The 27,714-nt window shown below is 45.7% G+C and overlaps 1 protein-coding gene and 1 long non-coding RNA gene across 2 annotated transcripts; one reads left to right on the forward strand and one right to left on the reverse strand.

Moving 5' to 3' along the window:
• Positions 1 to 2,282: 2,282 nt before the first annotated feature.
• Positions 2,283 to 6,612, reverse strand: Lratd2 (LRAT domain containing 2). Its single transcript, XM_090339380.1, has 2 exons — positions 5,379 to 6,612; positions 2,283 to 2,495 (listed from the first exon to the last, which is right to left on the reverse strand). The coding sequence occupies exon 1, from the start codon at positions 6,500 to 6,502 to the stop codon at positions 5,555 to 5,557; it is 948 nt and encodes a 315-aa protein (XP_090195506.1). The 5' UTR covers positions 6,503 to 6,612; the 3' UTR covers positions 2,283 to 2,495; positions 5,379 to 5,554.
• Positions 6,613 to 6,913: 301 nt separating this feature from the next.
• On the forward strand, positions 6,914 to 27,154 carry LOC150059233 (uncharacterized). Its single transcript, XR_016536703.1, has 3 exons — positions 6,914 to 7,044; positions 13,540 to 13,604; positions 26,911 to 27,154. It is a non-coding gene; the product is annotated as an uncharacterized LOC150059233 (long non-coding RNA).
• Positions 27,155 to 27,714: the final 560 nt, after the last annotated feature.

A 27,714-nucleotide genomic window follows, 5' to 3' on the forward strand; every position in this document is an offset into this window, starting at 1 on the left:
TTCTCTCCCACCCACATTTCCTTCAGCATACCTGTCACAACTGCAATCAAATGCCTTGTGAATTTCTTTTTGGTAATCATTATCTGTCTTGCCTATTCCAATGCAAGATACTCAAGGACAACAATATGGCTCATCCTGCTTTGTTAGATGCCGAGAACTGAGTCTTACAGCTAAGTTCTTTATAAATGCTTCAAGAAACAATCTCTTAATTTCAAAGCCTGTTCTAGTTCCTAGTGTGAAAGAAATGTTAAGTGGTCAGGGCTCACTTGTATAAAATGTTAACACAAGCAAAGCCAGGAAGGTATAATGGGTTCTTACACTCACCTGCCTGGCAGTAACTGTCACAAAGACCCCCCTGGAATCTAATATTGCAGAGACAATTGTGATGTTAAAAAAAAAGCACTTGGACAAGTATCTTCCCAGTAAGGACTGTTAAGATTCTGCTAAATATTTCAGTCAGGATTATTGTTTCAAATGTGACTCAACCTCTTTGAAAATACCAAGTTTATGATGGCGTGTGAACCCATTGCAATGGTCTCTTACACCCAAATAAAAGTCATTCCTCTTTGGAGAATCTGATTGCTATTTTGTTTTATGAGACTGATCCTAGGATGGGGCTCGTAATCTCTGGTACTTCATAAACATCCAACCCCGTACCTTATTGCCATGGCAAAGGCACTGACTTGACAAATAAAATTGCTACATTTGTTTAATAAGCAGTTTCCATCAGTAAATTCAGTAAAAAGGAAATGAAATAAAAGCCCATTGGCACATCTGCTGGGCCTGTTCATTCTGTCCTGACACTTTTAAACATGTCATTTTCCTCCATTAGGCAAGCAGCAGCACCAAAACCATCAAGACCACCCAAGAATAAATATATACTCTGAACACTTCCCCAGCCCTCTTTCTTGTGCCATGAGAAATACAATGAATTAAAAGACTCACTCCAGGGACAAATGGCTTCATGGCTGCTTGGGCTCCTCAAAAATTAGAACATCATGGAGTTGGGGTGGTGGCTTCAGATGCCAGGTGATGCTCTCAGAAGCCCTCTGTGACTTTACAAACTACTGGCACCTGTATCCCCTGCCACGCTCAAACACCATGTGATCACGCTCACCCAAGTTCTGTATTAAACTGTAGCGGGATCCCCTTAGCTCTGGTTTTGAAACCACCTACCTGTGACCTGTGTTTCGGAGCACCTGAGTGTGTCTCGCTTGCACAAAGTTTTGCATTGAAATCTCAAGAAATAAAAGAATTCTATGTAATTATGAATATTTGTAGACACTGATAACTCCAAATAATGGGTAATTCTCACAGTGAATCAATAAGTATTTACTGAGCAAGAAAAAGATGCCAGCCATATATTCTCAGAATTAAAGTAGGCAAATTTGGATCAGAAGTGTCAGACAAAGGTAGAAAACAGATATAAATGCAGTCAATTCTATAATAGATGATTTATTGGAAACCCTCACAGCATTTTTCAAAATAACTTGACAGGTTATTTTAATAAGACATAGTGAAGAGGAAATGGCTTAAAAGATATCATCAATCTTTTATTTAACTAAGTGCTGCCCTTCATTTTGAAGGAAATGATACAATTTCAAATTGGAACTTCCTTCTCAAGAAGCAGAATTAAGAACATAATGTTGATTAAACATACAACCTTCAACAAAAATAAAGTTCATCTACTTCATTGGGGAAACAAAATGAATGTGGATTTCTCCTTTGAGTCAATGTAATTCTCTATGGGTCACAAGTTCATAGCTAAGAACAAAAACAAGGAAAGGCAAAATAAACTAGTCAAGTTTATAGTTATCCTGATTAAAAAAAAATTACCAAATAAACTCTTAACTCTCCAGACAAATCTATTTGATGTCCATGATCATATTGGATTTTATTCTTATTTGTAAAAAATAGACAAGCACATCATATTCAAGAGTCTTCAACACAGTGAATCCCATTTTTGTTAAGAAAAAAAAATAGAAAACAAGTAGTTTTTAAATTTTCTTAACTCTCCATAGCATATGTTATACAAAAGTAAAGTTTTGCTTCCAAAAAATACATTTCCATGTGGTTGTGGTATTACCAATGGTGGTACTGAGGGGAGATGCACCAAAGACAAGAGGAGTTAACCCACACTAAGCCTTTTTTTTTCCCATAAAAACTTAATTTTTTTTCTTAAAGATTTGGAATGATGTTTTCTGTTAGGCATCTGAATGCTACAAAGTCATTTCAAATTAAATGTGGAATAAAAGCTACAAAAAGTGAGTTCTTTCATCCAAAATGTGGTGGGCTCCTTCGACATGTTAGCAGTCTCAACAAAATATTTGCTCGGGTAAGAAAATAGAATTCGTCTGGTTTCATTTAGCATGTATGTTCCAGTCGATGTCTTCCTATATCCCTGCCAGCGCTTCTGAAGAATATTGGAATCGATAATTCTTTCCTTCAAAGAGCATCCGTAATTCACAGTACAAAATAGTTCTAAAGTCTTATTCCTAAGGAGAAACAAAGAGTATTAAATATACTTATTTTTCTTCCTAAAGTGCCAGATGTAGCCATTGTCAGGCATTAAAAACTCAAGATCTTCTCCATGTTACTTTATTAAGAATCAAGAAAAGACTCGACTTCTTACTTTCCATTTAACATCCCATCTCAAGAAAACTTCCAGTAGAGCCTATTTCTACACATTCCATACTTGGCATCTCTGTATAAACACTGACTTTGCCTTGCAGGGGGCATCACCTGTTTCCTCATCCTGCTTCATTTCCCAGCTCTAGCAGGGAAAAAAAAAACAACACAAAACAACTTCTCCAGAGGTAGAATACTACTGTTGGAGTGGATTTTATAGTTCTTTCTTCAAACTGAGACCTCTACTTGGAATACAAAAATCACTGCTAAGCTCAGTGCAATCGGACTGTGATTTGGAGACAGAGAAGGACACAAAGCTGAGGGGAAAGGGGGAAAATGAGCTTGTTGGCCCAGAACTGCTAGGGAAGATCTTTCTCTTTTCCCTCCTATGGTCTTGTCTACACAGTGGGCACCAATTTGAACTTTCTCTCATCTACATCTGTTAGCTAAAGTAGTGTCTCTTAAATGGCTTTACTGGTATTTATCTTGCTCTGCTTTTCTATGAACAAGAGACTGAGAATATTAAACATGGAAAGTAGATTTATATTCCCAAGAGCAGACTGATTCTCACCCTAAGTCCCAGACCAGGGTTAGTACAGGCTCATCTTGAACAGTCAAGATTTATCCCATTAAAAAACAAAACATCTTTTTTGGTGATTACTGTGAAAAATTGGGAACACATTTATATTGAAAAGGTTTCATGTCAAGGGGCTACCAATCTAAGCTTTATGAAAGTATGGCCTCAACTCCTATGCATAAAAAAATATATATATATACAAGAAAATCCTTCAATCCACACATGGATGGCTCAGGCATGGATGGCTCTTACCTGTAATCCTACTTTCCCAGGAGGCTTAGTTCTGTAGCCAGCCCAGGAATAAAAGTCTGTGAGACTCTTATCTCCACTCAACATCAATAAGCTGGAAGTAGGGGTGTGGCTCAAGCTGCAATGCACCAGTCTTCAGTGAAAAAAGCCAAGAGAGAGCACTGGGCCCTGAGTTCAAGCCCTAGAGGGTACAGGGCACACACATATACACACACAACCCTTCAAGTTGTATCACTGTGATTTAAGAGCTCTCTAAATAAGTGCAAGAATAGCCATCTATGTACCACTCAACTACAATTCTCTTCCACTTGCTAAGAATTAGGTCGCAGAAATGTCTTGTCCTGGAAACATCAAGAAGGCCAAAAAAAAAAAAAAGACTGTCAACTTTACTCAACTTTTGAGACAGCTCTGGTGATGGGCCAGCAGCAAATACAAGGTAAGGGCACACTCACAAAAGCACTGGGGGTGGGTACTTGCATTGCATTCTAAAAGGCTCACACTGACTCATACATGTAGTTCAGCAGCAGACCCAAGCAGTATCTGCTCAGTGGACCAGCAGCTCCCAGAGTCACCATCTTGTTTCAGATTCTGTTCTGAGCATTCCAACTGGCATCTCTTAAAAGATGGTTCTTCCTGGGGCCGGGTGTTTAGCCTAGTGGCAGAGTGCTTGCCTAGCATGCATGCATGGGTTCAATTCCTTGGTAACACATACATAGAAAAAAATAGCTGGAATAGGTGCTGAGGCTCAAGTGGTAGAGCTCTAGCCTTGAGAAAGTCCAAGGACAGTGCTCAGGCCCTGAGCTCAAGCCCAAACTGGCAAAAAAAAAAAATAATGTATAAAATAATAAAAGAAAAAATGGTTCTTCCTGTAACCAGGAGACATGCCACAGCCTAACAAGATTTCTGGATTTGAATTAAACTGTGCCAACAGTGGCTGGCAAAAATAAGTCATCATATTACTGAAATATTACTAAGATTTTTTTTTTTAAACAATGCAGAACAGAAGTTGAGGTCAAGGGAGGCAGTCCAGTGAGAGCAAGGGTGAGGGATGGGAATCCTAAGATCACAACCAACGCATTGTTTTTAAAAGGATTACCTTCACCATTCAGAGAGTAGTGTGCAAGGAGAGGTGAATAAGCCTCACCAGAGCAAACACTGCTTGGCTGTTTCCCTAGTGGATACTTTATGGGGTGGCACAAGCCAAAAACCCATCTGTGGCCTGTGGATGAACACAGCCAAGCAGGTTTAATTAGAGAGGAGACACAAAGGGCTATTCCCTCCTTTGAGGACAAAAATGCCTCAGCTCCCAGGGCCTCCAACAGCAGGCAGAAAAACAAAGGCAGCCGAACAGCACCTTAATTGAATCCTTCCCCTGGTTGGCCCACAACAGTGATTTACTTGTAACCGGGGAGGGGAGATTGGAGAGGGGGGGCGGGAAGACTCAGCAAAAAGCCAGCCCCGGAAATGATCTGGAGGTGGGGGAGAGGGAGGTAGTAAAGCCTTTGTTTGTGGCTCCAGTTTCCTCAACCATTAGTTACACTTAGTAGGGGGCTGCCTGGTTTGGGTCTGCAGCTTCCAGACCTGGGGTTTCTCCAGCTAGGCGCCCCAGGAATCCCACAAGATTAATCACCCCAGCTACTCAGCTCTGCAGCCCGGCTCAGCACGGAGGAAGATAAGCTAATCCACTCCCCCGGGGCAGGCTGGCGCTGGCTCCTCCCCAGACACCCTCTACCCTTTGTACCTGGCACCGCCAGAGCTCAGAGAAGCCAGGAGGAGGAATGGCACGCGGTGGGGGGGGGGGGGTACGCTCTGAACTTTTCTCCTGCAGAACGTTCAACAGGATCCAGCAGGGGTGAAATGCCAAGTGCCTGTCTGCCCCACCGCAGAAGGAGAGGACAAAAATGCTCCTCTCAAGTGCTCCTACCTGTTCCCTCTGTCCCCTTCCTCCTCCCCCGTCCACGGAAGGCTGCGCATTTCACCAGCTCTCCATTTTTTTCCAAAGGACCCGGGCATCCTGGATGGAGGCAGGGCGAGGAGGAAGGGGGGCGGGCATGGCAGGGTTCCCTTCCGCAGCTCAGGGCTCCCCCCCTGGCCGGCCGGTCAGTGCGCTCCGGTCTCTCGGTCCTCGGCCTGGGAGCCGGGCGCCTGGGGACGCCGGGGAGGCGGCGGCGTAGTCCGCACCGCGTCGCTGTCGCCATCCAACGGCTCTGCCGGGTGCAGGTGCGTGGCGAGCTCCTGCAGCACGGCGGCGCGTCCGATCTGGTCGTTGCGCCTTTTCTCCATGATCAAATCCTCCAGGCTCTGGAACTCGAGCGTGTGGCTGCGCTGCGCCGAGAGCTGAATCTGCAGGCGGTAGGGCTGCTTGCCGATGCGCAGCTCGCCGCCGATCTTGAACTCGCGCTTGCCATAGCGGCACCAGGCGGCGAAGCTCTCCGAGTTGCGCCAGCTGAGTTCGCGCTCCTTGGCGCCCACGTGCGCCAGCGCGTTGCGCACCACCGCGCTGGGGCTGAGCGGTTTGTACCGGTACAGGTCGTTCACCACGCGGCCGCGGCGGCCCTGGCTGGCGTCGGTCAGGAAGCTATTGCTCACCTCCAGCCGGTGCAGGTGCACCACCTGGAAATTGCCCACGTACACTGCCCAGTGCGGGTACTGCGCCTGGGACACGAACTCCACCAGGTCGCCGGGGTTGCACTTGTTGAGCAGGTTCTCGGGTGTGTAGGTGCTCAGCGCCGCCGAGCCGGGCGCGAAGCTCTTCTGGTAGATGCACTCGTCGCGGTAGAAGACCGAGCACTCGACCTCGTGTTGCCGCGGGTCGTAGGGCTGCGGCGGGGGCGGCGGCGCCGATCCGTCCCCAGCGTCGGGCGAGCTGCACCCGCCGCCGCCATCGAGCCCCTGGGGCGGCGGCTGCGGCTCCGCGTCCTCGTCGTCGTTGGAGAAGATGTAGGAGACCCCGATGCGGGGCCCGTCGTCCCGGTCCACGCCCGTCGGGTCGGCGGTGGGAACTTCCTTGTAACTTAGGTGGGTCAGTTTCTCCACCTGGTTGCCCATCGCGCCGCGGACGCGCGCGCGCGCTCACAGCGCCTCGAGGGGAGCAGGCGAGGCCGCCAGGGCGGACATTGGCCCAGAGCTCCGAGCCAGGGCCGAAGCCACCTGTTGAAAGAGGAGGCGAGGAGGCTATGCAGGGGAAAAGACGTTTTGTTCTGCGGAGAAAGATCGGGGGAAGGAGACGGAGGGGGGCCGAGCACCTGGAACCATTTCAGGGGTAACCCCGGGAGCTGCAGCCTTTCCCTCCTTCCTCCAAATCTAGGGTCGCGATCCGGGAGGCAGGGCAGGTCCGACTCTCCCCCGCCCCCGTCCGTCTTCAAGGCCCCGGCAAAAAGCCGTGGGCATTAAGCTGTCTCCACCGCTTCCGCCCGCGCCCTACCTGCCAAACCCGCGCGGGAGCGCGGTGGAGGGAACGGAAACTTTACTCCTCCCCCTCCCCTAACTTCCCCCAGCTCCCCCAGCGCCCCGACCCGCCCCGGGACGCAACTCCGCGCCCGGATCGCCGGGGAGCGCCCGGCCGGAACCCGGCGGCGCAGCCCCGGCAGGTAAGTCCCTCTACCTGGCTCACCTGCGGCGCGGCCTCCGCCTGCCCGCCCGCCCGCTCGCGCCCTCAGCCCAGCCCGGAGATTCGGGTTACCAGCGCCAACTCACCCGCCGGAAAGGTGGAGGCCCCGCGGGGAGGGGTGGCTCGCCGGGCCGCGCCCCGAGACTTCTAGGAGGAGTTTGCAGGTGCGGGCTCCGCAGTGCCTCCCCGGGCGGCGCGGGCGGCAGCTGAGCCAGGCTCCCCAGAGCGACGCATGTCGGACCCCCGCGGTGGCCTCAGCGCCCCCAGACTTGGAGGTGTGTGTGTGTGGGGGCGGTCTCTCTTCTCACCGCGCCCCCTCCCTCCTGCCAGCGCTGCGGTCCCAGAGCTCTCCACCGGATCTCCCGGGGAAGGAAGGGTGCCAGGAGCAGGGAGACAGCCGTGCTTCCCGGCGGCGGGCAGCTCCGGCTCGGGCCGGGTGAGCAACAAGCACCGGAGCGGGAGGGAACTGGATTGTAGATCCGGCTCGGAGCTCCCGGGCGGGAGCGCAGCCCGTGGCATTTAAAGAGACAGGCACTCGCTCCCGGAGCTCGGGACTCTCCGGGTGGAGTGCCCCGGCGACCGGGAGCCCCGCCCCGCCCCGCCCCCCGCCCCGGGCCGACGGGCTCCCTGCTGGCCACGCCCCCGCCGCACTGGGTTTAAATCCCGCTGGTAAACAGCCCGCCGCGGGCCGGGCCCACCCCGGGCCCTGGGTGGCGTCCGGCCCGCAGGGTCGGGGCAGGCGGGCTCTGCGCCAGGAGGAGTCGGGAGTCATAGGCCACCTGCCGGCTGGGAAGCAGGAGGGCGGAGAAGACTTCCTATCTGTTCCTTCTTTTCAGTTTCTTCTGAGTAGTGGAGAGGGAAAAGCAATTTTTAGGGATTTTTGACTTTTTTTTTTTGGCCTGGAACATTATTTTGCAACCCAGAAAGTCAAGAAGAGAGACTCTTGTGTACAGGAGAGCTTCTTCAGAAGTGTTTCCAAAACGGATGGTGTTAAACTTTGGGTGGGCGCGCTCACGCCCGCGCACACACCCACACCCCCCCCCACACACACACAGAGTTACCATCTCCCACCACCAGTGTTCTATTTATTAGATGTCCCTCTTTTAAGTTAGCAAAAACTGAGTTCACAGTTGTTTCCGGGTTGTTGAGAAAAAGTATGCAGAAATGGGGGGAGGGGTAAGGGTGGAGCAAAATTTTCCTAATTGTCCTTAAATTAGAAACAAATTAGCGGGGAGGCCCCTGTGGGATGTATTTCCTTCCTGCTGACTTAAGAGTGGGAAGCACTAGGGCTGTTCGGGCTTGTTTACGTCATCTTCATCCACTAGAAGACATTTCCCCCTGCTGGTTTCAGTTTTTGTATACCTAAGGCAGACTCTACAGAAGTGGCTTTTGTTTATATTTTCAAATCACAAAGCCAGGCGCCTGTAATCCTACCTACTCAGGAAGCTGATTTTTAAAGAGGATTTTTCTTGGAAAAGTGAGCGAGGTGCTTCATTTCTAATTAGTCACCCAAAAGCTAGAGGTGGAGGGGAGGTAGGGCTCAAGTGGTAGAGTGAGAAAGCTAAGTGACAGTGCCCAGGCCCAGAGTCAAGACCTCAGCACCGCACAAGAAAATTAATAAAGTGAAATAAAATGTTTGACTCTTAAGAATTCTACTCAGACGGAATCCTGTTTACCATCACTCTACCTTTCAACTAAAAAATTTCCAGGTAACACTATTATTTATTCAGTGTGTAAACCAAATAGTGGAAACAAATTATACTAATACTCCTGTGACCCTTTGTAGTTTGTAGAGCAAAATCAATCTTCTTAGGTACCTTTAAGCCGGAACAATCAATATTGTCAGGGCCATGATGGAAGTTAGTCCTTCAGTATGTCTAAGACCAGTCACAGGTTAAGATTGACCAAAATGAGACTTGGGTGTGTTAACGCAACTGCAAGTTAAATATATTCAGAGAGGCCTCCAGTACATGTGACTGGGTAATCTGTCTCTGGACCTTGGATAGCACGTATTCTGAGGGCTACTGACTGCTGTATAGAGAGAGTTATGCTTGATGAGAGTGGCTGAGCTTTCTCCTGCCTATCTGAATTGGAAAGCTCTGGTATTATCGGGTATATGGTGGAACACGGGGCCCCTAGTGGCTGAGTGGGCTGGTGGAAGATGGGCGAGTTGATTGAAAGATACAGTGGTGTTGCACCTCTTCTGATGACAACACTCTACATCTAAGATCTAATGGCTGAGGAAGCCAGGTCTAGTTGTCTGTCTCTGCAGATAATCAGATCTATTGAGCAGCAGAGTAGTGATCTATTCAACTCTAAAGATTCAAAGCTGGGGTCAGGAGCTTGGCCTAGTGGTAGACTGCTTGCCTGGCCTGCATGAAGCCCTGGGTTTGATTCCTTGGTACAAAATACACATAAAAAGCTGGAAGTAGTGCTGTGGCTCAAGGGTACAGTGCTAGCCTTGAAAAAAGTCCAAGGACAGTGCCCAGGTCCTGAATTCAAGCCCCAGGACTGAAAAAAAGAAAAGATTCAAAGCTATCAAGCTCTAAAAAAGGACAGACTCCACTCTGCTTCATGTCTGAATATCTGGTATTTAGCAGCTGCTCACTAAATAGATGCCTTCTGAGTAGAGGATGGGAAACATTAGCTGTGGATCAGGAATTTCTTGTACAAGTTGTAGGAATGTAGCTTACTGGTAGAATGCTCAAGGCCCTGGCTTCTAATCCCTAGCATTGCGAAATAAGCAATAGAAAAACCACAAGATGCCTTTTGATAATCTACTTCTAATATGGGCTCGTGTGTGTGTGTGTGTGTGTGTGTGTGTGTGTGTGTGTGTCCAGTACTAGAGCTTGAACTCAGCCTGGGTGCCTCTCTCTTAGCCTTTTGCTCAAGCCAGCACTCTACCACTTGAGCCATAACTCTATTTCTGGCTTTTTGGTGGATGATTGGATCTAAGAGTCTCATGTACATTCTTACCTGGGCTGACTTCAAATGGAGATATCAGATCTCATCCTCCTGACTAGCTAGGATTATAGGCATGAGCCACTAGCACTGAGATGTTGATTTTTTTTTTTAATAACTAAGGCTTTATCTTCTATTTAGTTACCTGAACCACCTGGACCATCTAGAGCTTTACCTTTCATCTAGTCCTGACTAAATTGCTCACACATAGTCATCGCTCCTCTCAAATAATAAAAAATTTATATTTCCAACTTTACTTAAAAAATAATCTTATGAGCCTCTCAGGCTCATCTTCCAGGATGATAGCTGGATCTGGCTGGTGGGTGTCTTGCAAAGTTGTTTTCTACAGCGGAGTCCAGCCTTTGTCTCGCTTACCTTCCTAGGTCCTTTGTCTCTGGGCCCTAGAGGTTGTTTTCCTGGCCACCATTTAAATCTAATACATGTATAGTCTATATATCACTTGACCATAACTCAACATACAATCCTGTACTAGTTAGTCTTATTAGAAGAAATTGATTCAAAGTGTAGTTCTTGCAAACATAGTGTTATTCACCATTCATTCTACAAGTTCAGCAGGCCTTGTGCTGAGTTATATTGATAGTCTGTCCCTATAGATTGCATGTAGACTGGGAAACAGAGAAATGGACTCCAGGAACTGACATGTCCTTCAAGGATAGGAAGTAGAGGAGGCTGAGAGGGGGAAGGGAATCTCCAGGCCTAGAGATAAAAGAATCAAGTCAAAATGCCTGCCATTGGGGTTTTGGCTGTCAGTTCTTTTATAAAGAATGAACAGAGAAGAAATGGCTTCTCCATACATGGTAAGAGAGGAAGATTATACAAATTTGTGTTTTTAGAGCCAAGCTTTTTTACCCCCTTCGTTTTCAATGGAAAGCGCAGATTCTATATATGTAATAAATACTTGAGTGTCTGGTTTTACCAGACTCGAGGGATATAACCGTGAACAGCAAACCAAAAATCCTCCTCTTATGACATTTACATGCTGATGGCATGTGAGAAATAAGAGGACTAAATAAGTATCCGTGAGAGGGATCCAGGCCTTGGAGAGTAAAATAGGGTGCTAGGGTTACATACCAGCCACTAAGGGGGAGGTGGTGACAGGTGGCCTACTTTGGATACAAGGCTCATGGAAGACGCCTGAAGAAGTAGAACTCAAGTTGAGACTTGGAGAATGAGGACTGGCCCTGACATTCTTAGCAGAAGGAAAAGCAAAAGCCAGAGGTAGGAAAGATCTGAGGTATTTCAGGAAAGGAAATGAAAATAATAAAGCAATCAAAACAACCACAGGGGAAAGTTTTGCCCTGGACAGTGCTGGTAAATAGAGGTAGGCAAGCCTGGGAGAGTAAGGCTTTTCCTCCCCATGGAGAATGGACTTAGCTGATCAGAAAAGGCCCACACACCTCCCTGGGGCTGGCCCAAAACACAACGTGTGCTGAGAGCTGGTTAGTCACCCTTGCAGTGTTCCTGTCCAGGCTGGTCTGGATGACTTGAAAATGGACATTTCTCCCTGAGGCCACAGCCCTGATGCTGCAGGTGTGGTGAAAAAAATCTCAGTTAAATGAAGCAGTTCACTCTAGGAACACAAGACAGGAGCAGGAGGGGAAGGGGAGGGGAGGTGCAGAACTCTAGTGAGACAGAGTAGAATTCAGTCTGTCCCCAGCTGGTGCCCCAGGGGAGGACAGAACTCTCTTGTTAGGCCATGTAGAACTCTGGCCTGTCCCTAGCAAGGCCCCAGGGGGAAAGACACAGAACTCTCTGGCTATGCTGGTCTGGCTTATCCCCAGCCTAGGCCCTAGGCTCATGGCAGCATACAACAACAGCCCAATAGTTGTGCTGTAAAACAAGTTCCTTCAGTCTTTCCTTGTGTTTGGAATCTTCTAGACTTATGAGCCTTTTATGGCCACCTTAGGGGGTAAGCAGTAGTAAAATGGAGCCAGAAGACCTGGACAGGTATGTTTTCCAAGAGTGTTTCCTTTGACCTGCCTCTTCTCCGTGTTGGGCCTAGGTTACTCGCCTTTAAAGTGTAGCTGCTGATATTCCTTGCCTCATTGTGGCTCCAGCAGCAAGACCGTGTATGTGGAAGCGCCCTGTAAATCTCAGAGGTTATGTAAATGTCAGGAATTATTTGTATCCCATCAAGAGCCAGGTGATGACTTCATATGAGGAATCCAAGATAGCCATTTGTCCTGGGCATCGTGGTACTAAGTCTGCACACCAGACCTGACATTTACAGCCCCAACAAACATACACCGTGTAAGGGAAGTAAGTCAATGCAAACTCTGCTCATTTGAAGGAGAAAGGACAGATTTGAGTCTGAATCTGGCTGGCCCAATGTGCTTTTCACACTGTGTTGAGCAGCCTTGGGGATGGCAGGCAGGTATGCTTGTTTGTTTGGCCAGAAACCAACAGGTCTGAGTGCCCAGCTTGTCTTGCTATACAGGGAACTGTTCTGGTTTTAGCCCTGAACACTCGCATGTCTAGACAGATGGGGTCAGTGGCCACCCCTGACCTGGGTCTTTTCCCTTCCTGATCATTGCCTTGCCTGAGCCAAAGGCTGTCAAGAAGGCTGTGTTTGGAATGGATGCAGCCAGCAGAGGAGTAGAGCCACCAAGACAAAACAGGCATTTACAGACATCCTCACGTGTCTGGACCAAGAGAGTCACTGAGTAAAAGAGGCCATAAATATTACAGCCTGTTTTTGCGTGTATTCTTATTTTTCCAGGATAGGAGAAGGCCTGGTTAGGTAACATCTTTCAGAGGTGCTGCACCTACTTTCCTTAGCTTTCTCCCAGCCTGCCTGCATTTGACCATCAAATCCACCAAAGAATATTCCACTTTAACCCAATCATAGCATGACTCCTGAGCTAAAAAGGGAGGCCCATAAGCTTTTGAGTCTGTCATTTCTGAATTATTCGTTGTTTTTTCCCAAGTCGCCAGAGTATGCTTCCTCTAGCTAGACTGGACCAGAGCTAGTCTACTGGGTGGACATGGCTGATAAGGAAAGCCCTTGAGAAGGGGTCTGGAGCTGTAGCCCAACTCAGGCCATCAGTGGGTCATGCATCCATCCTGCAGCTGGGCTGTCCCTGAAGAAGGTTTGTATTCGTCCCTGGAGGAGGGGGAAAGAACAGCAAGGCTGTTGCAGAATCTCTGCCATCCTGTGTTGATGCTGAGCTGAAGTTTGATTTGTGCTCAGGAGTCTGAGCTTGTAGTTGGGCTCCTTGCAGGAACCTCATGAAAGATGCATCTCACCAGGCAGTTCCAGGGGAGAGACTGGCTTAAATTACAGCTCTACAAATCCAAATATTGGCATATCTGCAAATCCAAATGTAAGGATTTTTAAAAAATAAATCCAAATTCTAAGAATCTTATGCTGCACTTCTTGTGTGAGAAAGGGCGGATGAGAGGTTCAGAGAGGAGACAAGGCTGTCAATAATGAGAGAGGCTTCAGCAAGCACAACGACCTCCTTTTCTTTCTTTCTTTTTCTCATGCTTCCAGGGAGAAAGAGTTCTGACATGACAAAGGAAGACAACACTTGCTCAGTGTGGCTTTCTGCTAGACAGGTAACGGAGGGAACCTAGTGTGTGTGTTTGTGTGTGTGTTTGGGGGGGGGTGGACAGAAAGGTTTTGCAAATCAGGTTGACCAGTTATTGTCTGTTTTCTTCTATTCATTTCTAGGCTTGGGTCTAAGGAATCCCTCTGGTTCATTTCACAGCACAGCAACCCTAGGTCTGCTATGTGACTGTGAAGGCTTTTTAGAAGTTCTGCCTGGCCTGTTTCCCTGACACCCCCTCAGTCACACCTCTGTATACACACTATCCCTATCCCTTCCCTGCGTCTCCCCCTGAAATTCAGTTGTTCCTTTCCTGTTTCTCCCCTCCCCCCCGTCTCTCTCTCCCTCCCTTCTCCCCCCCCCTCTAAATATCACCACCACTACAATCATTTATGTTATACATAGTAATTTACACTCCTGTTGCACAGCGTTTCTGCCTCTCTTCAAATGGACTTTGGACTGTTATAGGAAAGACCTCATCTTTCCTATAAGAGCAGAGATACGAGGAATATATCAACAATCTCAGAATTACAACAGTGCCCGTTGTAGTCTCTTCTTATAAGACTGTGTATTAGGCTAGGTGATTTCTCATAGTTCCCATAGTTCTAGAGAAAGGAAATCTGATCAGGTACCAGGTTGGTTGGGAATCTGGTGACTTTGTCTTCTGGGATACAGACTGCCATCTTCTGGTTGTACCTCATATGACAGGAAGAGGCCAAACAAGCTCTCTGGGGTCTCTTGTATAGGCCCTAGATCTCATGAAGTCTCCACCTTTGATGATCTAATTACATCCCAGAGTCCCCACCTCCAATGCCATCACATTGGAAGGTAGGCTTTCAGACTATAGAGTTTAGGAGGCCATGGCTGTCCTGTCCACAACAACAGCTAAAGATCGACTCTCTTCATACTGTAGTCACTTTCTAAGAAAAGCAAATAGAAGGTGCGGCCAGTCTGGGCAGGGTCAGAAGGGCCCTGTCATTAGTACCTTGTGATAAAGCAGACACCCCAGCACAAAGTTCATGGGACAGACTTTATAACAGGGTAGAGCTGTTGATGACAGCTCTAGGTGTTCACCCTGAACGTTACTGAGCAGGCTCGACTCCCTGTTGGTTGAGAAACCTCTGAGCTATAGGATAGACTGCTTATAGAGAATGCGAATGTCTATGGACAGACATCTTTATGGAAAATGCAAGCAGGCTTGATAGTTACTTTCTCCCCCTTCCTCCTTCCCCGCCTGTCTCCTTCATTTTTCCCCTCCTTCCTTTCCTCTGTCCTTTCTTTTTCTTCCTTCCATAACCTGTCAATCTTGTTTTATGCTGGACTTTGTGGACCGGGTTAATATTGGTTAATATGGAATACTCTAGTAGGTTGACTGACTTGAGTTTCTGGACTTGCAAGCTTGAGAATCGTGCTTCACATAATGGAGAATTCACAAAGGTGATAATCCTCACACAGGAAGTGGACATTATTATCATAATGTTCATTTTATAAATGACAAATGTTAAGGATTTTTCCTATGACTACAGATCGTGTGCTTTTCAGTACCCAGAGTCATATATCCAGTAGTACTGTAGTGACAGTCACTCCAAGTCTCCTACCTGTCCCAGACAGTGACTGGTATAGCTGAGGCCCTTTGTTCTCATACCACAAGTACCACCTCTTCCACTCGCCTCCTGTCAGTTTCACACCTGCTCATACTACCCAGCCATGGCAGACTTGGTTTTCTGTCTCTGGCCAATTTGTGGTTGCTCCAGACTTGGGCTTTTTTTAAGACCTCGAGTGTTCCCCATTTTGGTTTTTCTTTAAATTTTTTTTTGCCAGTCCTGGGCCTTGAACTCAGGGCCTGGGTACAGTCCTTGGCCTTTCTCAAGGCTAGAGCTCTACCACTAAGGCACAACACCATTTCCAGCTGTTTCTGTGCATGTGACACCGAGGAATAGAACCCAGGGCTTTGTGCATGCTAGACAAGCACTCTACTACTAGGCCACTCTCTTGGCCCCGCATTTTGGTTTTTCTAAGCTAAATGCTTGTATTCTTTATGCCTCAGCTTACATCATAACCACCTTGTGCCAACCTTACTCTTCCTCAGCCCTTATTTTTGTCCTGTACAACACATTACCAGATGATTTTACTTCCTTATTGCTTCACCACTATGGGCTTTTTTAGAAGTCCAACCTTTGACCTGCCACCCTAGCACCCCAATTTAAAGAGGCAATGACTCCTGCCCGTTAAATGTTTAACAACTCTATGCACAGTGAAGGAGTCTGTCTTTAGACGAGCCTGTCATTCTTATTTAGGATGTGTTTAAAAGTCCATCAGAAAATGATTCTGAATTTTTTAGTGTTGTTCAGGCTTCTAAAACAGGTTAAGTGGAAGCAGATCAAGCTAACAGAGCAAAGTAGTGTGGCCCTTGAACAAGGAATAGGAAAAAAATCTGTGAAGGGGAAAATAAGGGTTATTAAGAAGCACAAATATGTACAAGGATTTTGCTGAAGTTGGTTGCATGGGGATTGTTTGCTAGTTTGTTGGATGAATAAAATTTAATTGCAGGAGTAGAGAGTAGGGTGGGGGTCTCTCTCCACGTAGCTTGGACTCACCTTTGGTTTAAGGTCAGGGTTTGGTTTTGGGGAACTGTGATCAAGGCCAAATGTATGGTTCAGAAAGCCCCAGCCCAGCAGGTGTCACTAGCCAAGTTCCATTAATCCATACTAAATATTCATTCTATGCTTGATCCCAGTTAAGTACGATACAAAGAGAACTTAAAACACACCCCCTGCCTTGTAAGAACTCATGGCCCCATCACCAGTGAGTACTGGTGTTCAGCAAACATTTTTTGATTAAGTAACAAACTAGTGAGTACATAGAATTCTGCCTTTTCCCTTAAGAGTATGGAAAACAGTTGGGGATGCCAGACAAGGAATATTTAAAGATGAAACCAGAAGTATAAGTACAAAAAGCTATATTTGCTTAGCTTTTGTGAACTTGGAGAGGCTGAAACTACTCCATATATAGCTGTGAAGCAGCAAGAAGATGAAGCTTTTTCTCTAAGGCTGAGGCAGGATTGGTTTAATAACAGACTCAGCATGACCAGGCTATCCTTCCCTAAGACCTCACAGAATGGAGACTTGGTCATGCTCATTCCCATTCTACTGCTGTTAAAAGTGAATGAGATGGGCCGGGAGTTTGGCCTAGGGGTAGAGTGCTTGCCTAGCATGCACGAAGACCCAGGTTCAATTCCTTGATACCACATGCATAGAAAAAAGCCAGAAGTGGTGCTGAGGCTCAAGTGGTAGAGCTCTAGCCTTGAGAAAGTCCAAGGACAGTGCTCAGGCCCTGAGCTCAAGCCCAAGACTGGCAAAAAAAAAAAAAAGTGATTAAGACTTGTCCCCATCGGTGATGGCTAACCAGGGCACTAGATGACAACGTCACTGGATTAAGTGACAAGTGAGAGCATGCCTACGAGGAGACAGATGTGAGATTCTGAGGTCTTGGGGGCAGGGACCATACAACAAAAATGATCTGGTCCTTCCTCTTTGTCCTCCTCCCCCTCAAATCCTTTCTCTCCACTCCTTTCTTTCTCCCTCTAGCTCTCTGTATTTAGTCCCCCTTTCTTCTCTCCTTAATGTACAATATACTTTTCCTGCATTCCATATCAGAATTGCAGATTCTCTGGCCTCTTCCAGGGCCACTTAATACCAATGTCTGCTGAATTCGCAGGTCTTTGGCCTTAGCCTCACTAGTCTGGGGCTCTGAGATTTCACTAAACCACGCTATCATTCCAGTGTCTCTAGTTTATAGGAAACTTACCCTTGACTTTCTCAATTTTCATAGCCATGTGAGCTAGTAATTCTCCTCTCACCCATCTGTCAGTCTTATCTATATCTGTCTTTCTGCCTCTGCATCTATCTACCTGCCTTTCTGTCTGTCATCTGTCTAGTTGTCTGTCTCTTCGTCCATCTACTATCTACCTATCATCTATCATCTATCATCTACTTTACCTCTCTTGCCATCTGCCTCTGCCTCTGTCTCTCTCTATTTTTCTAGTGCTATCTCAGGAGATCCATAAGTAATGCAGCATCCCAGAGCTGACAAATCAATCAACCCACAGAATGTGGGCCTGCCGCTAGAAAATGGATCAGGGATTTCCTGAGCCTCCTGGTTTCCACTCCTAGTCAAAGGCTCTTGAGATCCACTCGTGAAATGCATTTCAGGGTGTCCCACAGAAAGGACTGTCGCTTATTTTATAACAAGGTTGAAGTAGGATTTATTTCATAACAAGGTTAAAGTAGAGAGAAACAGACAAGGAGAAACATTTCCTCGTGCCCATCAGGAAATGGAAGTTGAAGACTGAATAAGCAGTAGGAGTTATGCAACATAACTCCTACTTGTTGGATGGGTAAGATGGATGAGGGGTACCCCAAAACCCAAGCAACCTTTAGGACTTCTATTTGCCTTTCCTTTTGAATAAAGCAGTTTTTTCATTTTAACTCCCTTTTGATTTTCTCTCTACTTATTCATGGACTTCCCAGATTTTTATCATTACAAAGGATAAGACAGATTTAGATTAGCTCCTCCTATATTTTAAGGACTAGGCAGCTCTAGAAAGCTCATCTTACATCTTTTAATCTTATAATTTAAAGTTACGGTTGATGGGGAGTTTATCTCCTTTTTCAGTTTACTTCCTGCTTTAAACTTCTGAATCTGGCCCTTTGGATAGTAAACTTTCCTATGTCCCCAGTTATCCACCTGTCTCCAAACTGAGGCAAGCTTGCCTCAATGTCCACTCACTCTGTGTGGCACCTTTCCTCTGGAGCACACCCGTTGATCCTGCTATGGTTAGCAGCCACAGCAACAAGGAGCTGTTGGAGAGGCAAAGCATTATTGTTTCTTTTTCCTCTTACCCCTCCTCTAAGTAGGGCATGCTTTGCCCAGAGCAGCTGGTCCAAAAGTTTCAGCTGGGTTATTTAGAGTGTTGTACACCCATACAAATGTCAGCAGCAAGCCAAGAGAAGATGGCCTCCAACCGGGAAAGGACATGTGATCTTTGTAGATGAGGATTGCCCAGAGTAGGAAAGAATGGGGATAAACCTGGGGATCCTGACTAATTTGACAAATGAATTTATTACCAGGGGAGGTTATGAATCATTAGTGCTATGGGGGCATGCCAACACAGATAAATAAATTGCATTCCAGTGTGCTGCATGGAGTCACTGCTTTCCCACAGGCACTCAAACACACCACCAACGTGAGCAATAAGTCTGCTGGTTTGTCAAGGTCAAAATGATTCCCACTCCTACCAGGAAAATTCTTGTCACCTAATCCCTGACAGATTCTTACACAAATTGTCTGGAACATGATCAGCATTTACCAATATATCCTTGGTAGCTTCTTGGCTTTGTCCACCAGCTCCAGGGACAGTCATTTCAGTCAGTCATGAACCTAGCCTCCCACAAAATCTGACAGCTTTCTCTAGCTAATTTGATTTCTCTGTTTATCTGGAGGTTAAACAGCAAAACATGTGTAGTTGTATCCTTTGCTATTGAAAATCTTTCTATACTGTATTAGGTCTCTCATTCACCTAAGATTCTAGAGGCAAATGAAAATAATTATATATATATATTATATATATATATTTTTGCTTTATGCATCTTGCAGTGCTTTAGGGCATTGCCCTGTCTAGCTGATAGGATTAAATTAAACTGCAGTTGGAGAATTCTGTGAGAAATCAGACTCCACCTGCTATGAGTGGAAGAGGAACAGTCATATTTTGCTGTACACAGTACAACCTCTTGCGTTATTTTCTATCTGATGGCATCGTCAGAGCTTGTTCTCAAAGAGGCTGAAGGAACGGACGGATGAGTACCGGATGTGAAATTATTTCTTACAGTTCTTCTTGTAGTTAGGGAAAGACAGGAGAAGTAGGAGAAGTAGTAGGTAAATAGAAGCTGAAAGTAGTGGATGTGACATGTGGCAGGTAACGTGGCCCAATGATTGCTCTACTTTTTCCCATAGTTCCCTGGGTTCCCGCTCAAAATCCTGTTTCAGTAGTGAGGGAATATGCCTCATGCACAATCATATATGGTCTTACTTCTCTACCTATTGTTAGAGACCAAGAAGGAACATGTCTACATGTAGGCCTTCCGTGACCAATCATGGCCCAGCGTAGTAGGAGAACAAGTAAAACATACAGGGCACTTGTCCTGAGGACTTCATTGGCATCCATAGTAAAAATGTTATCTGCTCTAGCTGCTGGTGACTATTTCGGGGGCTCTAAGCACTTAGGATTGTTTATACATTTTGCTGTCATGGAAAACAGTGAGTGACAACAGCAGGTTTCTCTTCACTACCTAGTTTCATACACTAAATCACAAGTCCTTGAGAGATCCACTCATAAAAAAGCATTTGAAGGGTCTGACAAGTCAGAGGTTTAGCAAAGACTTATTTTAGAATAACAGAATAAAATAAGAAGAAATGCAGGAGAAAAATAATTCCTGTTCCTCACGCAGAAATGGGCAGTTAAAGGTTTGCAGAAATGGCAGCTATTATTTGCTGTCTTAACCCTTTCTGAGCTGGAGGAATACATAAGGTCATGTCATATAGATCCTCTAATCACCCCTGAGTGAGTACCAGGAATGGTGTTTATTTTTCTAAAATATGGAGATAGACTTAGGTCTCCCCAAAACATAAGTACAATAAGTGAGTTTAGGCTTCTGTCTCTCAGGAATACCTCTCTGTTTTCTATCTCTACACATTCTTAGAGACTTCTTCAGCTTTTTACCATTTTAGTGAAGAGAACAGATGCAGCGAGAGCCCCTTCTTGAGTTTTCCTGCCCTTGTAATCTAACAGGTAAAAGAAGGTGGTAAGACAGAAATGTTTCTAATTTTTTCCAGTTTTTCCCAGTCTCCTTGTCTGTCTGTCTGTCTGTCTGTCCAACCATCCACTCATCCACCCATCCATTCTGCTTCACGGGCTGACACCAGATCCATTTATTTCCTCTCTAAGGAAATGGAGCCTGGGCGAGACCGAAAACCTTGCATCTTAGTCCTCCAGATGGTGGTAGGTGATACTGGGAATACATTGAAAAGACAGCATCTGCCTGACCTGTGGAAACAGAATCTGCATCTTAACAAGATCTGCAGATGGTTCTAGAACATGTTAATGCTTGGAAAGCAATAATATGAGCCTATCCTGCACAGGCTTTGAAGGCTAACTAGCTTCTTTTTCAATACCATCAGCCTTATCACTTTGGCCACCGGCAAAGCACTTGACCTGCCTGTGTGTGTTAGTCCCTAATTTTCACAATACTCCAAAGTAATATACCTGAGAGTTCAAGCTGGTTGGGCACACACACTCTACATGGTTGGACCACAGAAAGTGTTCTTTAACAATTGTTAGTGATTTTTAAAATAATATTCATTTTTCGCTAGGCCATTTGTCATTGAAGCTGAGGCAACCAGGCCAAGCAGCATCTTTCATTTTTTTGTTATCTGTTAGCTTTGTGGAGAGCTTCTTCTTTTCCTGCCTTACCACATTGGCATTGGGAATATTGAGTCTACTTCAAACCTACTGGGATAGGAATTTTGAACTCAGGATCTTCTGTTCACAGTGAACATTTCAGACAACTTGAGTCTACAAGAGTCTACTGGTTCTGTTTTTGCAGGCCATCTGAGTTCCACTGGTTTTTCTGGCAGCTGGAACCACTGTGACACCTATCTTGATAGAGGGGTTCTGAGGTAGCAGAGAATCAAATCGCCCTCTCCTCCTGCCTTCTGCTGATGAAAGCTAGTGTGTCTTCTAGTAAGATAAATGATTCTGAGAGCCTGGAGCCAATGAAAGTCTGTGAACAAAAGTGAACAGCCAGCCAAGCAAAGTTTGCTGGAGATTTACACAGAAACCAACCTCTAGACACAGAGCTGGAATTTATAACAAGGCTGGTAATTTGTTCTTGTGTGCTTCGATAAGGGTAAACAAATTCCAGGCTGAGAGGCAAGCCACTATCTGCAGAAGTCAGGAAAGATTTCTGCCTTGTTGCTGAATTGCTGGCTTGACAAATGATTCCCCAGAGGCCTATTTCTAGGAGACTTCCTCCAGAGGTCACACTGAGGCCCAAGCACTGAGAGCAAGGAATGCGCTTGACTGTGTGTGAGAGGAAGACAAGAAGAAGACAAGACTCCTTGTCCTCGTGCACGGAAGTGGCAGAGCTCTGACTGTAGTATTTGGAAATCCCAGAGAGACACTGCCCCCCCTTCCCCCTCTCTCACTCCCTCTCTCTCTCTCTCCTTACATGATGAAGAAATAAACATGTTATAAAACATGTTTACTATTTCTACCATACTTGGCCCTCGACACACAGTGATAAGCACCTGAGCCCTCCCTCGTCCTAGCTCATAGCCAATAGCTGAGTGTCCTAGTTTTCATGATTTTCTCTTTACACACGCATGGAAGGAAGCATTCCCTGGGGCACTGGAGCTGACAGGCAGCTGCCCCCCCTCCCGTAATGTCTCTAGGAGACAAAGGTAATATGCTGATTATCTTGTACTCATAATCATTCTCCAAATGAGCTGATAATGTTTTCAGAAATGAGAAATTCAGAACTCTGAGGTGAACCTTAAGAACTTCTACCTTAGGGTAAAGAGATTAGAGTGGAATTCCTAAAGCTTACAGGGTAAGTTTTAGAGTCAAATGTGTTAAGAATAGGATGATTTTTTTTGCAATTTTTTTATTGTAATTAGTAAAAGGGTTACATGATATTTGCCAGATAGAAGGTGCATTTATACCCTTTCACATGTCTTGGTACCCATTACCCTCCCCCAACATCCCCCACCCGTCTTGGTTTTCCCCCCTTCCCTATCAAATTTCAAATAACCAAATACAAATAAATTCAATACATCAGATAACAAAGTGAGATACTGTAACAATATGAGATAACCAAGGGACAGCAAAGGAGATGAGAGACAACATAGTGCATTAAGGACAACAATCATTCGTTATATGGCTTTTGTTTCAATATCCTGGAGGTCCTTTCAATTAGCTTCATACTATATGGCCTTATGTATCAAGATTTTGCTCTATTGTAAATCTCTGCTAGGAGAGCCCAAGGTTTCTACTGATTAGGACAAATGAGGGAAACCATTGAGCCTAAGTTCCTTTGAGTCTGGCTTACTTCACTTAATATGATTTTTTCTAAGTCTTTCCATTTCCTAACAAATGGGGTGATGTCATTCTTTCTGACAGCAGCATAGAATTCCATTGTGTACAAATACCACACCTTGTTGATCCACTCATCAAGTGAGGGACATCTAGGTTGGTTCCATATCTTTGCTATGGTGAATGGTGCTGCAATGAACATTGTTGTGCTAGTGGATTTAGTATGCCCTTGTAAGAATAGGATGATTTTATAATGCTTATGTTTTTTTGTAAATACTTTGCTTGTGTGATTCTTTGGGCTTTAATAGAAATACATTTTTTTCGTAAATGTCTGTCCAGTGTTGTTTATTTTGGAAAGAAAGGATGAGATGATGTGGTGGTTACAAGGTCTGGAGAGAAAGGAGGATCACCTTTGTAGTGGAATGTGTAGGAGTCATCAGAGGACTGTCCACTGGAAATCCTAAACCATTGATCTAACCCGCGTGTGTCTCAAGGCCTCTCTCTTAAGATTACATGTTGGACCCACTCTGCATAAGGTTCTGGGACCAAGCTTCTGCCTGTCATTCCAGCAGTGTTTCTGGAGTTCCAGGTTCTCTAGTATTGCCTCCACAGCACACCAGTTTCAAAACTTATTTCTGTGACTTGTGCATTTTCCTTCTCTCGTTTTTTTTTCAGCCTCAAATTGCTGCTGTGGCTCTAGTCATCATGTCTGTTTTAGTAAGAAAGAATATTGGAACTGGAAGGGGTGTGATCTGTCTCTTTAGCGGATGCTTTCCTTGTTCACAGGTTCCGCCATATCATATAATCCTATTGAGCAGCTAGGAGCATGGACAGGCATGTGCTCAGTGGCTTCCATATTTAAAATCAGGACTTTTTAATGAAGGAAGAGAGGGAGGGAGGGAGGGAGGAAGGAAGGAAGGAAGGAAGGAAGGAGTGATTGGACAGTAGGGATACCTTTACTAATCTTGCTACAGCATCTTAGGCAAGAAGGGAACTGTGGCTTTCTGGACAAAGCTAAGGAGGTGATGGCTCTGTGAGAATTGTAGGAGTTAGCGTCCCCCATGTAACAAGTCATTCCAAACATGCATTGATCTTTTAAGTTGAACAGTGAACTGGTGAACTTGAAGCCAGCATCTGTTCGTTTATCAATCTCTGAATGGCAGCCTGGACCAGACTCACCTTGGAAGCCTCATCTTTGGTTCCTGGGGGAGCGGTCAACTAAGATAAGACAGTGGACGATACAAAGGTTTATGAGGGTGCTGGTATCAGAGAGACGCAGTGGGCAGCAAGGCAAAAGAGAGCATAGCACACTGAGACAGAGTAGGGTTCATGACAAGCAAACCATTTTAGTGGCCAATAAGCAGTTGCAATTATTTTGTCACTCACCTCTGTCTGAGATTGTGCTGGGAAAGAACACCACGAGGCAAGACAGGAGCGGAGACCATAATTGGCGCATTGGACCACAGAGAGCATCTAAATCTTCCTCCTCTCCTGCAAGAGCTAGCACATGCTAAGGATGCACCACATAGAGGTCCGTGGTCACGTGGAATCTGCAGACAGAAGGACTGAGATCCACCCAATCCCGGGTGTCCTCGATGGAGACCTTCCAGGTTTAAGTGTCGCTGTGTTTGGGGCACAGCCCTAGCTTTTCATTTGGATATGGAAGAACCAGCCTCTGAGAGTGGCCTTAGGGATGCTATCCAGTTTCCACAAATAGCAAGTATTCCTGAAAAGGCTTAAAGTTAGACTCTGAGACCTAGGTAATCATGGTGATGTGGTACCCCTCTCTCCTGCTGCCAGAGAAGTTCCATCTGTGTGTCCCTGGGGCCTGAGCTGCCCAGTCACCACTTGTTTCAGAGACTCCCTTATACACAGCTCTGTTCAGAAGCCCTCCTTAATTGGTGGAACTCTCTCCTCGCTGTCTGGTGCCCTGCAGCATTACACAGCCATCCTCTGCTAGGCGAGCATTGGCCAATAATTGTGGTGTCACTGCTTCTAGTTAGCAGGTGTCAGTTTGGCTTCAAGGGACTGTGGAGTTCAATTGGATTCTCTGCTGGCGATTAGGGTGTGTTGGCCAGCATGTGGCTGAGTAGTCAGGGCTGGAATAGGCTTCACCTATTCATGCTTCAAATCTCTCTGCCTCTGCAGGCCTCAGCATGGCTCAGGGACCAGAGAGAAAAGTGAGGCATGGTTACACAGTGAGGGTGGACTCCCTACTTCAACATAGGCCTCTGCTCTTATATTTTATGTATCAAGTGACTGGTTGAAGTTAAAATATTTACAATGAATGAACATGTGTTTTTCACAGAAGAAATGAGGAGAAAGTAAAAGATCCTTCTCATATACCCCTCCTCCATGACCATTAATGTCTTGCACTAGTGTGATATATTGGCTAACATTGAATCAATGTTGGTATATTATTTATTTATTTACCTACTTATTTATTTACTATGAAGTGCTGAGGGTGGAACCATGGCCAAGCAAGCACTACAATCCCAACCATTTGAAACATTATTATCAAACCAAAGTGTACAGGTTGCATTAAGTTCACTACGTATATTGTATGGTTTTTGAGGAATGCATGCTACTATGTATCTACCATTACAGTACCATACAGAATCATTTCTCTGCTCTAAAATGCCCTCTACTGGGCCGTGTTCATCCTCTCCTAACAAGCTCTGTGCTCCTGGCAACAATTGATCTTTGAACTGTCTACATAGTTTTGTCATTCCAGCATATTTTTTTACTTGCAATTCTTTAGTGTGTAGGCTTTTCAGAGTGGTTTCTTCCACTTGGCAATACCCATTTAACCTTTTCCTGTGTCTTGTTCTGGCTAGCTACTTCTTGTCCTTTTATCACTGAATGCTGCTCCATTGTATGGATATATCACAATTTATTGGATACAGATTCTTTTCTATAGAAAAGAAAACCATTCAGAAAGTAACACCAGGATAGAATGTATGGCTTTGTTTTATGAGATGGTCTGGAGGTGAATACAGCACTCTGCAGGCGGTGTGCCCACAGGATAATGCCCACAGATGAGAGGTGAAGATGAGAGTGATTGAGTCACAGTAAAGCCAATTCTTACATACATCCAAACGTACACGTCACCCTCCATTTGAAATGCCTAGTATTAGAGAAAGCACTGTAGACCAGAAATGAGAGTTATGAGAATGGGCCATGTGAGTTAGCAGAGACTAATAGCTTGTCCAGCAATCCATTCATGCAGTACTGATGCACTGAACACTGATTATATGACATTATTCTTGGTCCTTGGATATACAACAATGAGCAATACACATAAAATCATAACTTAAGGAGCTGACTGGAGAGTTGGGTACTTACCCAAGTGTTACACTGAGTATGTAATAACAAGCAGAACGAAGCAGTCCAAAGGAAAGTCACTTAAACTCACTTGAGCTACAGGGCAGATTTCCCGTAGGAAGGGGCACTTGAGGGTTCTAAAAATTAATCAAGCACTGGCATACATGGAGATTAATCAAGCTGACCAGATTCACCAAGCATTCCATCTACGAGGCTCTTCTTTCCATTATCTTCTCCACAGGATCACTACAGAGATAGAAGTGCAGTTCTCCCAAGTAATTCTGAAAGGCAACCGTTCATAAAGTTTTATTTTCCTCCACTCCATATTTTCCTCCAAAACGTATTTTGAACAGTCATAATGTTTCAAACACGGAGGTATAAAATGAAATGAAATATGATGTCTGTCTTTGTGGATGAAGCTGACAAGTCAATACGGTGTTACATAAAGTGCTGTGATGGCAGCCCCTCCTCACAAGTGCCCTGACAACATCCATTCCCTGCATCTCTACCCTGCAGTGGGCAGGGAGTGCCAGCTGTGTGTCAGGCACTGAGCTGGGTCAGAGACATGGACACAAAAGAGATATGCCATCTACTTTCCAGTGTTGAGGGGAGGGAGGGACGATCTGTGGAGGCAGTTCATCACAGTAGGTGTTATTGCAGAGTTAGGAAATGATAGAACTGCTTGAAGCTGTTGCTTCAAATCTGTTATATTTTAAGCAGAGAAAGTAGACCTCCTCCCATCTTAACAGTAAAATCACTTATGGAAATATATATCACTATTTTAACTAAAATATTCTCTTGATGTAACATGAGGACTGAGATGATAAATTTCTTTACTCCGCAGAGGAAGCCTTGGTGTCGCGGCATTAAATAAAGATCATTTGGCTTCCTGGGGTGGAAGACAGACGACGGCATGTAGAGGTCAGTTCTGCTGAGCAGCATAGTTAAGTTATTTCCCAGGACAAATCTTGGCCGTGTCTGTGCGTGAGTTAGATGCTCTGGAAACCAAGGTAACCTGACTTGGCTTTTGGAATGGTCAACCATTGTGTGTGCTGGCTCCTCAGGGATTTTTTTGGGGGGGAGGGGGTTGGTGGGAGATGATTTAGGGGAATGAGATAGGTTCTCACCCTTGTATCCCGGGTTGCCCCTTCCACTCGTGATCTCCCTGCTTTGTGTTCTATGAATGCTGGGATTACAGGCCTGCACCACCATACCCAGCTATTTGGTTGTTTTAAAGCCAGTCTCTGCATCAATGGGAATCTCGGGAAAGCCAGTGGGGTCTCACAGTCAAGCCAGAACTTGACTATAGGTGAGATCTGACAGACTCTCCCTGCTTCCCTGTTCTAGTTGACATTCTGCCATGACAACAAAGGCAGACTCCAGGTCAAGGGGACAGCAAAAAAAAAAAAAATGAAGCTGACGATGTCTTGTCTCCTTACATCTGCCTGGAAAACAAATGGACTGCATATGGAAGCAGCAGCATGACCTTGTCATCACTGCCTTTATCACACACAATGCCACGTATTCTGCCCACAGCGTATTTACCCACTGAGCACCCCCCAGTCAGCTTACTGCTTTATCCAGTGCAGCAGCTGAGAACTGGAGTTCTGGATTTAGACAGTGCTGGTCTTGAAACCCAGCTCAGCTG

Source organism: Megascapheus bottae, chromosome 9 (assembly GCF_031878675.1).
Source record: "Megascapheus bottae isolate mThoBot1 chromosome 9, mThoBot2.hap1, whole genome shotgun sequence".
Lineage (NCBI taxonomy): Eukaryota > Metazoa > Chordata > Mammalia > Rodentia > Geomyidae > Megascapheus > Megascapheus bottae.